We start from the raw sequence: 14923 nt of genomic DNA on the forward strand, positions 1-14923 counted from the left end.
ATGACATTCGAGCTGCTCTCACACATTGACCTTTTACTACATTTTTAAACGTGTAAGGAGGATGGCAACTCCCATACTGTATGTAATCATTTGAAAAAGTTGGTTTTCTGTATAATTTTTACACAAAACCTTCACCATTATTACTAATATACGTATCCAAGTATACTATACCACTTTTTTCAATTGTGTGGGTAAAACTCAAGAATTCCGTAGTATGATTAATGTATTTAATAAAATCCGGAATGACATCAATTTCACCTTTCCATATAATAAATATATCATCCAGGAATTGTGTGTATAACAACATATTCTTGTAATATTCACTGGGAAATAAAAACGCCAATACCAGGACATATTCTAATGTTACCAGTAAAGGTGACAATAATTACAAAAAAGGTACTGTTTTTAAAGAATTTATTTCTAGTCCTAAATACATATACAAACAGAACAAAACACGTGGAATTGATACTGTGAATCAAGGAAAAGAAACGGGGGGAAATGTGGGTATTGTTATGAAAGATTTTTTAACTGATGATGTTGATTTTTATTTTGATTGTGATTTTAAACAGAAAAATGATAGGTATACTTCACGTATACAGTCTAACAGTTTAAAAACAAAGATATACAGTTTAGGTAAAAAATTGATACAGTTGAAAAGTACTAAGCTTGATAATGTATATCTAGGAAAATGTTTGAATGCACACATTGTACCCAAAGGGCTTCGTTTTTTTAAACTACCCTTGGGTATAGAGTATCATCAGAGTGTCAGACAAGAATTTAATACACTATTTGATACATTTGGCAATATGTATATTAAGGTGTTGATGAAGTATAATGATGAAAAGATAGCCTTGCTGGTAAATGAGTTGGATGTTTTAAATGATGAAATTATATCAGATATTGAATTCGAGCAATGGCAAGATCTGTATTTTAAACAGTTTCAGACAGCTAGTTACAGGGTTAAAAGTGTATATAATAGGAAGATACATAAATTTGAAAGAGACATCGAGCAGTATAGATCAGGAAGGGTGTATATTTGGCCACAACATAATAGGGAAGTCATAAATACGCCCCATTTGGAACCCAGTATGGGGAGAGATAGACATCATAGAGTAGATGATGAAGCAAATTTTCAAGGAGGCAGATTTTTATCCGGCTCCAAAGAAATTTCCAAGAAGGTATTGAACAAGGGCACAAACAGTGTTATTGATAGTAGGACTGAAATTTCTAACAAGGGGATAATTGAGACACATGTTCCCAATATAGAAGTTGTGACACTTAATAATGATAGACCCAGCATCCATAATTTTAATGGATTTAAGGTTTACAACTACACTAATTTGGAAATTACACAGGAATTTTTTACACTTTTTAGTAAAAGTATGAAATATATTCCGACAGTTAGGTTCAATTTATTTGATACCATTAAAGAAATAAAATTATACTGTTGTAGATTAAATTTGGCTATACTGTTCAACAATGACCAGAAAGAGTATAATGACGGTGGAAAAAGATTAGTGAAGAAAAGTACTTACATTCCACCTCAAAACCCACAAGTTACCTTATTTGAACAAATGGTATGTAAGGAAGTATATGCTACATATAAAAAGATAGGAAAGTTAGGTGATTTATTTGATAAATCTGGAGATAATTTAACGAAGGAAGAAAGAAGAATGTTAAATGATGTCATTTCTAACAAAGAAATCAGGATCATGAAACCAGATAAAGGTGGGGGTGTTATTTTATATGACAATAGTGAATACCAGAGCAATATTTATGAGCTTTTATTCAATTCAGGCAATTATGAGCAAGTTTCTTTAAACCAGATTAATATTGGATACAAACGAATAGACTTAGCCATAGAAGAATACCTACTTAACAATAGAATTACAGAGGAATTGTACAATTTTGTAAGGAATGAGTATCCAATGATGGCTCATATTGTAGGTATCCCAAAAATTCATAAAAGTATAGAAAAGCCCCCATTTAGACCTATTACATCTGGATCTAGATCAAAACTTTCAATCTGGGTGTAACTATAGATAACTGGACCAAACAGGTATACAAAAATGTACCCCATCTGATCAAGGATTCTTGGCATTTTTTAAGTAAATTGACTCCTGAGGTATGGAATAAGGATATTATTTTTATCACAATAGATGTAAAGGATCTTTTTTCTAGCATACCTAAAGAAATAGGGTTGGAATACTTCCACAATAGCTTGAGGAAGTATTCTGGATTAACAGATGACAAAATTAACCTTTTATTGGATATGATGGGCCTTATTTTGGATCACAATTACATTGAATTTCAGGGAGAAATCTTCAGACAAACCAAAGGTGTGGCCATGGGTGCATCATGTGCACCCATATTCGCTAACTTGATTATGTTGGGCTGGGAGGATCAGTTTTTATTTCCCAGTGAATATTACAAGAATATGTTGTTATACACACGATTCCTGGATGATATATTTATTATATGGAAAGGTGAAATTGATGTCATTCCGGATTTTATTAAATACATTAATCATACTACGGAATTCTTGAGTTTTACCCATACAATTGAAAAAAGTGGCATAGTATACTTGGATACGTATATTAGTAATAATGGTGAAGGTTTTGTGTCAAAATTATACAGAAAACCAACTTTTTCAAATGATTACATACAGTATGGGAGTTGCCATCCTCCTTACACGTTTAAAAATGTAGTAAAAGGTCAATGTGTGAGAGCAGCTCGAATGTCATCTACTAGTGAGATCATGACTAAAGAGCTAGATTACATCTTTAAATTGTTCAGTGAAAGAGGGTACCCCACTACTATGCTTGAGGATGTAGTAAATTATGTGAAAACACAGTGGGGAAAAAAATACATACCTCTACTCGGGAAAGAAGGTATGTGTTTGAAGATGAACCAACCTTTCAATAGAAGAGTATGTGTTATTTTGTATAACACTTATACTAATATTGTGAAGGAGATTTTACGTAGGCACTGGACTATTTTCACACATGCGGAGGAAGTAGGAAAAATTGTTGGTAGTACACCAAGCACTGTATTTAAAACTGGGCAAAATTTAAAGAAATTAGTAGAAAGAAGTGATTATATGAATAAAAAGCCTCAACTAACAAGAAAGGTGACTACAAGATGTGGAACTTGTAGACAGTGCAGACACATGTATGAGGATAGAAGTATCAAATTGGATAATATAATGAAAAGCACATGTAAATTCAAACCAGGAAATTGTAATAGTCAAGGTGTGGTATATTTAGCCTCCTGTGCATCATGTACAGCATATTATATAGGGAAAACAGAAAGAAAATTAAAAACACGGATATACGAACATGTATATAAAATAAATAAAGAGGATGAGAAAAATGCGCTCAGTAAACATGTTAAGTCTAAAGGCAAAGATCACACGTTCAAGTTTGCAATTATAGACCAAGTGAACAGTAGTGTAGGAAGTGGAAATTGGAAGGCACGACTTGGTACCTTGGAGAGTAAGTGGCAAATGGTACTGGATGCCACAACATATCCTGGCTTGAATGAATACATTAGTTTAAAACCCTTTCTTATTTTGGAATCATCTTAATATATACAATCTCTATACACACCAATAGGTATTACCCTGTACACAACTTGCATATTATAGTTTTAATGTTTTAATGTTTAGATATTTATAAGATGTTGAGGTAATAGTAGGCTAGGCTATCGCTTTTTATCTTTATACATCTTTTTATAACTTTTTTATAAATTATTTATATATACATTTTAATAATTTTATAAATGTATATTTATTAAATTAATATATTTATTAAATCTATGAATTATTTTCCTTGATATATCAGTATATATACATTCTGCAGTTTATCAATAATATTTTTAACATTTTTAATATTTTTAGTATATAGAGTAGATTAGTTTGTATAGGTTTGTTTGTCAACTTGTTTGTTATTAACTTTGTATTGTATTTTATGTATAATGCAGAATTAAGCTGCTGAAACTTTGATGTTATATTGATTGATTAATTGAATCAGTTTTTGGCGCCACTTTTTGGTATATAATTAGATGATTAAGACTTTTGTGGAGGTTCTGATGAAATCTGACTTAGACAGATGAAAGCGCTTAACCTCTGACATTTTGGATTATCTGCTATCGTGTATTTGCCTGGTTACAATAAAACTGGATAAACACAGTGAATTGGTTATCAGTGGATTCCTGGTTATCAGCTTCACATTGCTTGAGCTTACTGGTACTGTATCGGCATCTGATTTCAGTATGAAGTCCTGCACAACTGCTACACTGGTACCCTAGGCTCAAGCTCTTCCTTACCTAAAATGTATCTCATTAAAAGCACCCTTATTCAACAAGGAAATTATACTTAATTCTGTATACAAATTCTTCTACAGCCAAAAAGCATTGCTCTTTATTCAGCCTAAGCAATCCTTCCCAACAACCTTTCTAAGCTTTCTTCAGCCATCTGCATCACTATGATTTGTCAACCTGTGCATATTATCAGAGCTATAATGCAACAAAAATAGTGTCTAAACAATGTTAAAATGTTAATTAAATTCTGTATCTTAAGTTAAGTAGCAATCACAAAGATTTGTCCTTTTAGTTGCTTGAAGAAGTTGCCACACATTGCATTGCTGTGTGTTTTTGTTCTTGCTGTGCACTTTCATCAAATAACTGTATCACTGGTAACACAGGACTGACTTCTTTTCTAATTATTCTAGTCTGAGGAGCTTTGTCTCTTTATTGCCATTCTGGCAATTTCGCAGAACAATGATATCATTCTATGAGAATGACAATACTTGCTACATTGACATGCTGCAAAAAAACAGGCAATGCCCTTGTGACTTAGTGCCTGATTCAATATCCTTTTGGCTTCCTCACCAACCATTTGACCTCTCCATTCTCTTTAATTTCCCTATCTCGTTTCTAGTAACACCTTCTATAAGAAGTTATGGAAATATCTTGGCTCACCTCTCTTTGATATTCTCAGCCTTCTCCCTCCACTTATGTGATATATAACATCTCTTTATGACCTTTATTGCCTGTCATTTCCATACACACCCCTCAAAGGTAGGCATATAGCTCTGTCTTATTCATAATAAAGGGAAAATGTATTCAGATTTGAATTTACTTCCTAAACTTTGTTCTAGTATTATCATTTTGTACTTAGCATTTTCTACAGCAAGGTCTGGTATTAGAGCGAGCAGGAATTAGAGTGATTTTTGTTCTGTTCTGCATATGCATATCAAGGCAACGTTAGTTCCATTGCCAAGAAACAGCTTTATGGGCAGACTCTCTGACTTTACTAGTGTCCATCCATTGATTAAAGTTATACTTAAATACAGTTAGGAATGGACTCGGCTTCACATGGATGGAGAGCCTCTTCCAGTGCATGGATATTCTGTGAGACACATGTCTGTTTTGCCATGTCTTATTTATGTAACAAACAAAATTTAAATCCTTGGATCTAGTGGTTCTGATGCTTTACATTTGGTGGATGTGCAAAAGGTCCATCAAAGCTAGATCCAAGGATGCCTTGAATGCATCGGTTGTCTCTCATTAACCTGTAGCAGACTGAGTAAACACATAAGGTTTTAAGGCAGTCCATGTAGAATAATGTATTTATACCCTGGATCCTCCTGGTAAGAAACCTTTGTGGGCATTTAGACTGTTGCATATGTCTGGTAAGGTATATGCTGAAGGGGCTATTATGATTGGTCTGATAGTGGCTAAATAAATTGACACTGTGACTTCCTTGAACCTGGATGCTGTGCCCTTACTTATAAGTTGGGCAACATAGACTGATTTTGTTTCTACCTTGGCCAAATGTTGGTCAAAGGCCAGATTAATGTCTACATATGTTCCCATATCACTGACTACTGGTTCAACTCTTAGGGGTGTCTTATCAATATAATAATTAGCCTGGATGGCAGTTTTCTCAAAACTCACTATAATGTATTTCTTGGCATTGAGTTTTACTCTGTGACTTTGTCCCCAGTCATTTGTGTGTGTTAGATCCTCATGTAAGATGTTTGTGTCTTGGTGGGGAATCTGTGATAGTTCCCAATTTGCAATCATCCATGAACTTGGTCAGCCAAAGGCCCTTTGCATTAGCCTTTATCATGAATATGTAGATGCCTTATGGGAACAGTTCCAGCACAGAGCATCCCCACTGGTGACCTGTCTCTTAATGGAGGTGGTGTCACCAATCCATACTTCCTGGGTCTTATCTGTTAGCCAACTGGCAATGAGATTGTCAACTATACTCGAGTGAGGTAATGTATCAAATGCCTTAGCCAGGTCCAGGTAGGTGACATGCACCATTTTCTCCTCATCTGCTTCCTTGGTGAGCTTCTCAAAGAAGTGCACCAGGTTTACTAAGCATGTCCTTTCCTTGACATAGCCAAACTGGTTAGGTCTGTTGTCTGAAGGTTGCCTATATCTTTGTCGATCATTTTCATTATAATTTGCTCCATAGCTTTACATATTAGATTACTAAGAATAATGGATCTGTAGTTTCTGAGGTCACTTGATGGTCCACCCTTGTGAAGTGGGATAAATGTTCCATGGTACAAAGCCTGTTACTAGGCTATAGTTAAAAAGTGACTCAAGAAATCATGACTGGTCATGTTTCAAAGTATCACAGAGGCATTCCAGGATTTTGTCAGAGCCCACTTAGGCTGAGTTTTTGGCATTAGTGAGTGCCACAACAACTTGCCTCCTGTTAATAGTTGGGGGGGGGGGTATTCTTGTAGGTATTTCATGAAGGGAGTCAGAGGGAATAGGGTGAAGTTTGAATTAAATTTGTCAACCACGAAATTTGCTATGTTGCTCTGGTCACTGATGGTGGTACCACTGGCAACCAGTTCATCACACCATTGTGTGCTGCCTAAGAGGTTACAGACATAGAAGAAGGCCTTGTAGTTGTTTTTAGCCTCTGAAACTATCTTGATCTCATAATTGGCCTTGCTGGAGTTAATTAGTCCTCTAAGATTCCTGTTTACTTTAATTAGAGAGCTCTTATCATTGTGGAAGTTGCTCTTCCTGATTGTAGTCATGACTTTTTTTCTTTTATTATATACCATTTTAAGGTTAGGATTCAACCAGTGTGGTTTATTTTTAAAATTTGTTTTGGGCTTACTTCTAGTAGATACAGCAACCATTATACAGTCATTTACATGGCTCTATTGGTTCTGAGTTAAATTCCCTGCATAGGTTGTGAAATATTATACAGCCATGTACATAGTTGTACAGGGTCTGAGTGAAATATTCAGCATAGGTTGTGAAATATTATACAGAAATTTACATAGTTGTACAGGGTCTGAGTGAAATATTCTGCATAGGTTGTGAAATATTATACAGCCATTTACATGGGTATACAGGGTCTGTGTGAAATATTCTGCATAGGTTGTGAAATATTTTACAGAAATTTACATAGTTGTACAGGGTCTGAGTGAAATATTCTGCATAGGTTGTGAAATATTATACAGTCATTTACATGGGTATACAGGGTCTGTGTGAAATATTCTGCATAGGTTGTGAAATACATGGATGTACAGGGTCTATGTGAAATACTTTGCATAGATTGTAAACTATTATATAGCTAGTTACATGGTTGTACAGGGTCTGAGTGAAATACCCTGCATAGAATGTGAAGTAGTATACAGTCATGTACATGGTTGTAGACGGTCTGTGTGAAATACTCTACATGGGTTGTGAAATATTATACAGTCATTTACATGGTTTTACAGGGTCTTTGTGAAATATTCTGCATAGGTTGTAAAATATTACACAGCCATTTATATGGTTGTATAGGGTCTGTGTGATATACTCTGCATATAATGTGAAATATTATACAGTCATGTACATGGTTGCACAGGGTCTGTGTGAAATACTCTACATGGGTTGTGAAATATTATACAGTCATTTACATGGTTTTACAGGGTCTTTGTGAAATATTCTGCATAGGTTGTAAAATATTATACAACCATTTATATGGATGTACAGGGTCTGTGTGAAATATTCTGCATAGGTTTTGAAATATTATGCAGTCATTTACATGGGTGTACAGGGTCTGTGTGAAATACTCTGCACAGGTTGTGAAATATTATACAGCCATTTACATGACTATACAGGGTCTGTGCGAAATATTCTGCATAGGTTGTGAAATATTATACAGCCATTTACATGGGTGTATGGGTGTGTTTGAAATATTCTGTATAGGTTGTGAAATATTATACAGCCATTTACATAGATGTACAGTGTGTTTGAAATATTCTGCATAGGTTGTGAAATATTATACAGCCATTTACATAGGTGTATGATGTGTTTGAAATATTCTGCATAGGTTGTGAAATATTATACAGCCATTTATATGGTTGTATAGGGTCTGTGTGAAATAGTCTGCATAGTTTGTGAAATATTATACAGCCATTTATACGGTTGTACAGGATCGGAGTTAAATTCTCTGCATAGGTTGTGAATTATTATACAGCTATTTACATAGGTGTACAGAGTCTGTGTGAAATACTCTGCATAGGTCATGAAATATTATATAGCCATTTACTTGGTTGTACAGGGTCTGTGTGAAATACTCTGCACAGGTTGTGAAATATTATACAGCCATGTACATGGTTGTACAGAGTCTGTGTGAAATATTCTGCATAGGTTGTGAAATATTATACAGCCATTTACATGGTTGTACTGGGTCTGAGTTAAATTCTCTGCATAGGTTGTGAAATATTATACAGCCATGTACATGGTTGTACAGGGTCTCTGTGAAATATTTTGCGTAGGTTGTGAAATATTATATAGCCATTTACATGGTTGTACAGTGTCTTTGTGAAATATTCTGCATAGGTTGTGAAACATCATACAGCTATTTAAATGGTTATACAGGGTCTGAGTGAAATATTATGCATAGGATGTGAAATGTTATACAGCCATTTACATGGATGTACAGGGTCTGTGTGAAATATTCTGCATAGGTTTTGAAATATTATACAGCCATTTACATGGATGTACAGGGTCTGTGTGAAATACTCTGCATAGGTTGTGAAATATTATACAGCCATGTACATGGTTGTACAGAGTCTGTGTGAAATATTCTGCATAGGTTGTGAAATATTATACAGCCATTTACATGGTTGTACTGGGTCTGAGTTAAATTCTCTGCATAGGTTGTGAAATATTATACAGCCATGTACATGGTTGTACAGGGTCTCTGTGAAATATTCTGCGTAGGTTGTGAAATATTATATAGCCATTTACATGGTTGTACAGTGTCTTTGTGAAATATTCTGCATAGGTTGTGAAACATCATACAGCTATTTAAATGGTTCTACAGGGTCTGAGTGAAATATTCTGCATAGGATGTGAAATATTATACAGCCATTTGCATGGGTGTACAGGGTCTGAGTGAAATACTCTGCATAGGCTGCTGTGAACTCGGGGTTGGGAGGGGCATTGAATTTTGACAAAGTATTGCTTAACAGGATGCAGTTTATTTTGGAATAGTTCCTAACTGTTATAGGGTTTGCTGAGTTGATTTTTATTTCAAAGGAGACAGCTTTGTGGTCCAACCTCACCTGGGGTGAAGTGACAAGGAGGCGGAGGGGGAGAGTATATGGTGGTGCATCACACTCCTATATTGGTCAGTACAATGTCCAGTGTTGTCTAAACATTTGGCAGGTGTGTGCACTGTCTGATCAAAGGTATTTATTTTTAATAAAATCCAAGAATCATTGTGCCTGTCTGTGGCAGTATGTGCTTCCTAGTCTATAGAGGGGTAGTTAAAAGTCTCTCATGAATGGGGTAATTGGTTTAATGGTAAGTGTTTCCAGTAGGCCTAGGTATGAGCTATTGGATTCTATGGACATAGTGGGTCACCTGTAGCTTGCTAGTATGTGGTATGGGACTTTGTCTGTTGTGGTTTGCATGTGGATAAAATCCAGGGAACAGTCCTGTTTAACCAACCTAAAGTCATACTTGTTTCTAATATAGATTAAGAATCCTCCACCATTTGTCCCTGTCTGTGCAGCTGATAGTCTAAATGTATGGAAGGAGCTGAAGCCTTACACTGCTGGAGTATGTACCATGTCTCGGTAATTGCACAGAAGTCTTTATTCTCCAGAGAAAGAAGAGCTTATAGGGTGTGGAGTTTCTTTTTGAGCAGTAAAATGTTTAGGTTTCTTTGGGTTTTATTTGCTATCTTGGTAGTTTTTTTTTTTTTTTTCCAATTTCAAGTTTACATAAAAAAGGCTCTAAAGGGTGGATAATGTTTTAGCTAATGTTTGGAAGGCTAGGGGAGACAGATGCAGGCCATCCTTTGCAAAGCAATGTGGTTTGTTAATAATGTTCCCTCATGCTGACAAATATTGAATTCCACCTGGAAACTAAGCCAATTATTGAAGTCAGTCATCTTTTATTTGTATTACGGCATCATCCATACTGAAGGTAGAATGCTGCTCAATGCAAGACATATCCCTGCTTGAGACACATGTTCAGAGAGATCAAAAGTGTTTGTCTTCATATAGTCCTGGGAAGTACATCTCAGGTCACAGATACCCACATGGACTGTGATTGAATCATACTGATACCTGTGGCATAGTGACTTTATTGTGTGTATAACTTGGTGGATCCTGGCTCCAGATTAGCAACTAACCATTATCTTCTCTTCTCCCAGTTCAGACTGGTGAGTGGGGCATCTGTGTATCATGCAATGGAGTCTCCTATGTGAATAGTGCTGGGTAATGGGTTTGCTTGCCTTACGGACTTTGTTCTTGGGGCTCCACTGGGTGGAGGTATATGTGTGGTATTAGGTTTTACTTTTGGTGAGAGCTTTAAAGATTGCTGAGGATAGGCATTGCCATTTATAGGTTTAAGAAGTCTTTGAGGTTTGGGAAGATTTCTTTTTAATGTCTCAGCATAAGTTGGTTCACGTGTGTGTGTGTGTGTGTGTGTGTGTGTGTGTGTGTGTGTGTGTGTGTGTGTGTGTGTGTGTGTGTGTGTGTGCGTGTGTGTTGGACACTGTGTGCGTTATGTAGTGTGTGTTCTTGACAACTTTGTTTGAATATGAAATCTTTGCCTTCAAGGAAATTATGTATGTGTATATTTTGCATACTATGTTTGTTTCTTAAATGATTAAATGGTCGTCTGTGAAAATGAGGCAATTATTACATTGTCTTATAATGCCCCATATCTATCAAGCTGGGTACAGAGACATTTGGAAATTGGCTACCCATTTTGTCCAGACTGTACTTTGGTGGGGTACTCTAGGTTGTTGACTAAAATATTCAAAAATAAAAGTTTCAAAATAAAATGCTTCAGAGGGATAATTATGCTTGTCTCTCTGGACTGATGTGCATTTAGATGCAAGTCTTGTCATTTTTCTGCCATTGTAAATCCCATCTGCATGAGATGAAGATGATGGTCCTGCAACATGGCCAGATGTCAGCTGTTTAAAGAGTTTACCAGTATTGCAGTACAATTGCCAGAACACTAATCGCGGTGGGGTGGGAGATGGGGTGGGGCAAGTTGATGAATGTTCTTCTTTAGTATTGTGTTCTGGAATTTGGACCCAGACTTTTGCCTTCGGTGCTTGCAATAGATAATGCAGGTCAAATGAGTTCTGCTTTAGAAAAGACAGATGAATACACATTCTTCATTACTCACTTTATCTGGTTACTCGATAAATTGTTCGGGGAGGAATGTACTGTATCTTAACTGAAGATTGATGCACTTTATCTTTCTTATGTGCTCCATCCGTTTTTATGTGCACACAAATATCTAACTATATGCGTGTGTATGTGTATGTGTACACACACACACACAAACGTCAGCTTCACCATGAGAGCAGTCCATGTCCTCCCCTGGCAGGTGTGTACTTCCATATACATGTCCGCAAGGGATACAATGACCAGATTGGAATTCCAGTACCACATCTCCCAGTCTTGCAGCCATTGTTGTTATGCAGGAGCGAACTGGCTAACCAGGTTCACTATTTCCCTGTCACTCTAAGATACACGAGCTGGTGAGAGCTGCTCACACCCACCCACCCTTGCTCAACTTTTCTAGTTCCTGATGTACTTATTAAATGTGCATCATCCATCCTTCAGATGAGATGCTAAACTGAAGTCTCATCTGCATGAGTTCATAGTAGCTCAGGTGGATGTAAAAGATCCCAAGGCACTTATCAAACAGAGCAGGGAAGGTGTCCTCTGCCTTGCTGTGCTCTGATTTCTCCTAGTCAGTTTCAATACCATCCTGTGCCTCACATGAAAAGAGGCTATCAGCCTAGGAAGACTGATCCAGTAAACAAATAGCGAATAATAATAAAATAAAACTGTAGGTTGTAGTCAGCCAGGGCTTAATCCATGTATGCTGCAGTGCTGAGGTATTTTTTTCTGAATTTTGAAGATTGTAATAAATGTATTTCTAGTTTTTCCAATCAAAAAATCAAATAATTTTAAAGAATCTAAAAGCTGCCAATGTTAAATTGGTTTCTGTCAGAGTTTATAGTTGTCTTACAGCAGAAAATATTTTGGAGAAGTAGGAAATCTTATTAAAAATAACATTTCATATTTACTTTCAGTGTAGGTATAGAATTCAGCTATATTAGTTCTTTTTTACTATGGTTTGGTGAAGGTCAGTATGTCCTGAACAGTTGTGCATTGACCACTTATATATATGCTATTCAATTACTAAAGGAAAATGTATGAATGCTAATGCAGTCTAAAGGCCAACTAATGGTCATTAGAGGTCAACAGGAAACAAGCTTTATTGGCTTGCTATACAGATCAGTGCTTTATATTTCTTTCTCCCTAGCACATTACAGTGTTACTGCATTCTGTCATGAAGATAAAATATAATATAATTTTACTGACATAAGTGGTGGTGCTGCGGTAGCGTTGTCGTCTCACAGTTAGACGTTGCACGTTCAATTCTCAGTTAGAGCGTCTTGTGTGTGTCGACATGCATGAATGGGCATTCCTTCGTTGAAGGTTGTGTGTTAGGCCCGGCAAGCCAGCACGTAAAACTCTACTGCCAATCATTAGCGGACCAGAGTTCTGCTGTGGCGACCCCTAACCGGGAAAAGCCGAAAGACAGAAAGGAATAAAGAAAGCTAGTCAACAATCCATGTTGTTTATGGAGAAGCTAATACATTAAAGTACAGATATGATACTCAAATATGATGGAACATTGGAAACTACAACATGTAGTTCATCTTTGCACAGCGCAAGTTGAGAACTCATCTAGCAGGCAACAACATTAAATAAGTAGAGGTTTGCTATTCATTTACATGTGTTTAGTGGTGGGAGAGGTCATTGTTCAACAAAGTAGGAGAGAATGAGAAACAATAGTTTATATCATTAAACAATTTGTATTTTGTTGTTTTTAGCTGACTGACTTTTTTTTCTTTTCTTTTTTTCAGCATACATTGAAGATGTAGCCAGATGTGTTGATCAAAGCAAACGATTAATAATTGTGATGACTCCAACGTATGTTGTAAGAAGGGGCTGGAGCATTTTTGAACTTGAAACCCGGCTTAGGAATATGTTAGTGTCTGGAGAAATCAAAGTTATACTAATTGAATGCAGTGAACTTCGAGGAATTATGAACTATCAGGAGGTTGAGGCACTGAAACACACCATCAAGCTCCTAACAGTTATAAAATGGCATGGACCAAAATGCAACAAGTTAAACTCCAAATTCTGGAAACGTTTGCAGTATGAAATGCCATTCAAGAGGATAGAGCCTATTATGAATGAGCAAGTCCTGGATGCCAGTGAGCAGGGACCATTTGGTGAACTTCAGACTGTATCAGCAATTTCAATGGCAGCTGCTGCATCCACTGCCCTGGCCACAGCTCATCCGGATCTCCGTTCAACCTTTCACAATACATACCATTCACAAATGCGTCAGAAACACTATTATCGAAGCTATGAGTATGATGTACCTCCAACTGGTACCTTACCACTTACCTCATTAGGTAATCAACATACATACTGCAACATCCCTATGACACTTATTAATGGGCAAAGGCCCCTAACTAAAACAAACAGAGATCAAAATCCAGATGAAATTCATACAAACAGTGCAATATTGCCACTCTTACCACGTGAGACCAGTATATCAAGTGTCATTTGGTGACAACAAATGAAAGGACATGTTAAACCATTAGTGATTGAGCTAAGAGTGCAGTCCGGTGCCTGGAACTATATCCTCGACTGCTGCTGTTAAACAATGCATTACAATCTCTAAAATATGTGGAAAAACAGGGTCTTGTACATATTTTGGTAATTTCTTTGTAGCACCAGTGTCTTCCTGTTTTACCTACTGTATGTCTCTTGCCATTACATTACTGGCTTTGTTTTATATGTCATTTGAATTTGTATATTTACAGTTTTTTATGAGAAAACTGATGAGCTGGTTCAAGTGTTGTAAAAGCAGGAGATGTTTTTGCTTTACTAGCAGATTTAGAAGTGTCAGGTTTTTTTTAAACATATCTTTGACATGCTTGGACAAAGCTAAAGTTCTTGTATTGCAAGCAGCAACATCCATTCTGTTGGCCTGCATAGGGTGAAACTTGAAACACCACCAACAATTCTGAAATGGGTTATTATTAAATGATCTGGAAGGCTTAAGTGGAACTCATTAAACCTTCATCTTCCCTAACCTCCTGTCTCTGTTTTAAAAATAATAGCATGCTCAATTACTTCAAAAATTACCCTCATGTTGAAATCTCCCTTATCACTTTATAGCTTTGATAAATACTGGTAGATTATGTTATGTGTTAACTGCAGAAAGTTTCAGCATAATGCCCTAATATATCATGCAACACACACACACACACACACACACACACACACACACACACACACACACACACAGACACACACACAGAGTTCATGGT

At 36.4% G+C, this 14923-nt stretch overlaps 1 protein-coding gene across 1 annotated transcript in view; it reads left to right on the forward strand.

Moving 5' to 3' along the window:
* IL1RAPL1 (interleukin 1 receptor accessory protein like 1) overlaps window positions 1–14685 on the forward strand; it is a 4037132-nt gene extending 4022447 nt beyond the window's left edge. The window contains exon 11 of the mRNA XM_044072379.1: window positions 13442–14685. Within this exon, the coding sequence (XP_043928314.1) occupies window positions 13442–14160 (719 nt within the window). The 3' untranslated portion in view covers window positions 14161–14685. The remainder of the gene's footprint in view (window positions 1–13441) is intronic.
* The last annotated feature ends 238 nt before the right edge of the window (window positions 14686–14923 follow it).

The sequence above is a fragment of the Protopterus annectens genome, chromosome 5.part0, assembly GCF_019279795.1.
Source record: "Protopterus annectens isolate FY-2018-M chromosome 5.part0, PAN1.0, whole genome shotgun sequence".
Classification (NCBI taxonomy): Eukaryota; Metazoa; Chordata; order Ceratodontiformes; family Protopteridae; genus Protopterus; species Protopterus annectens.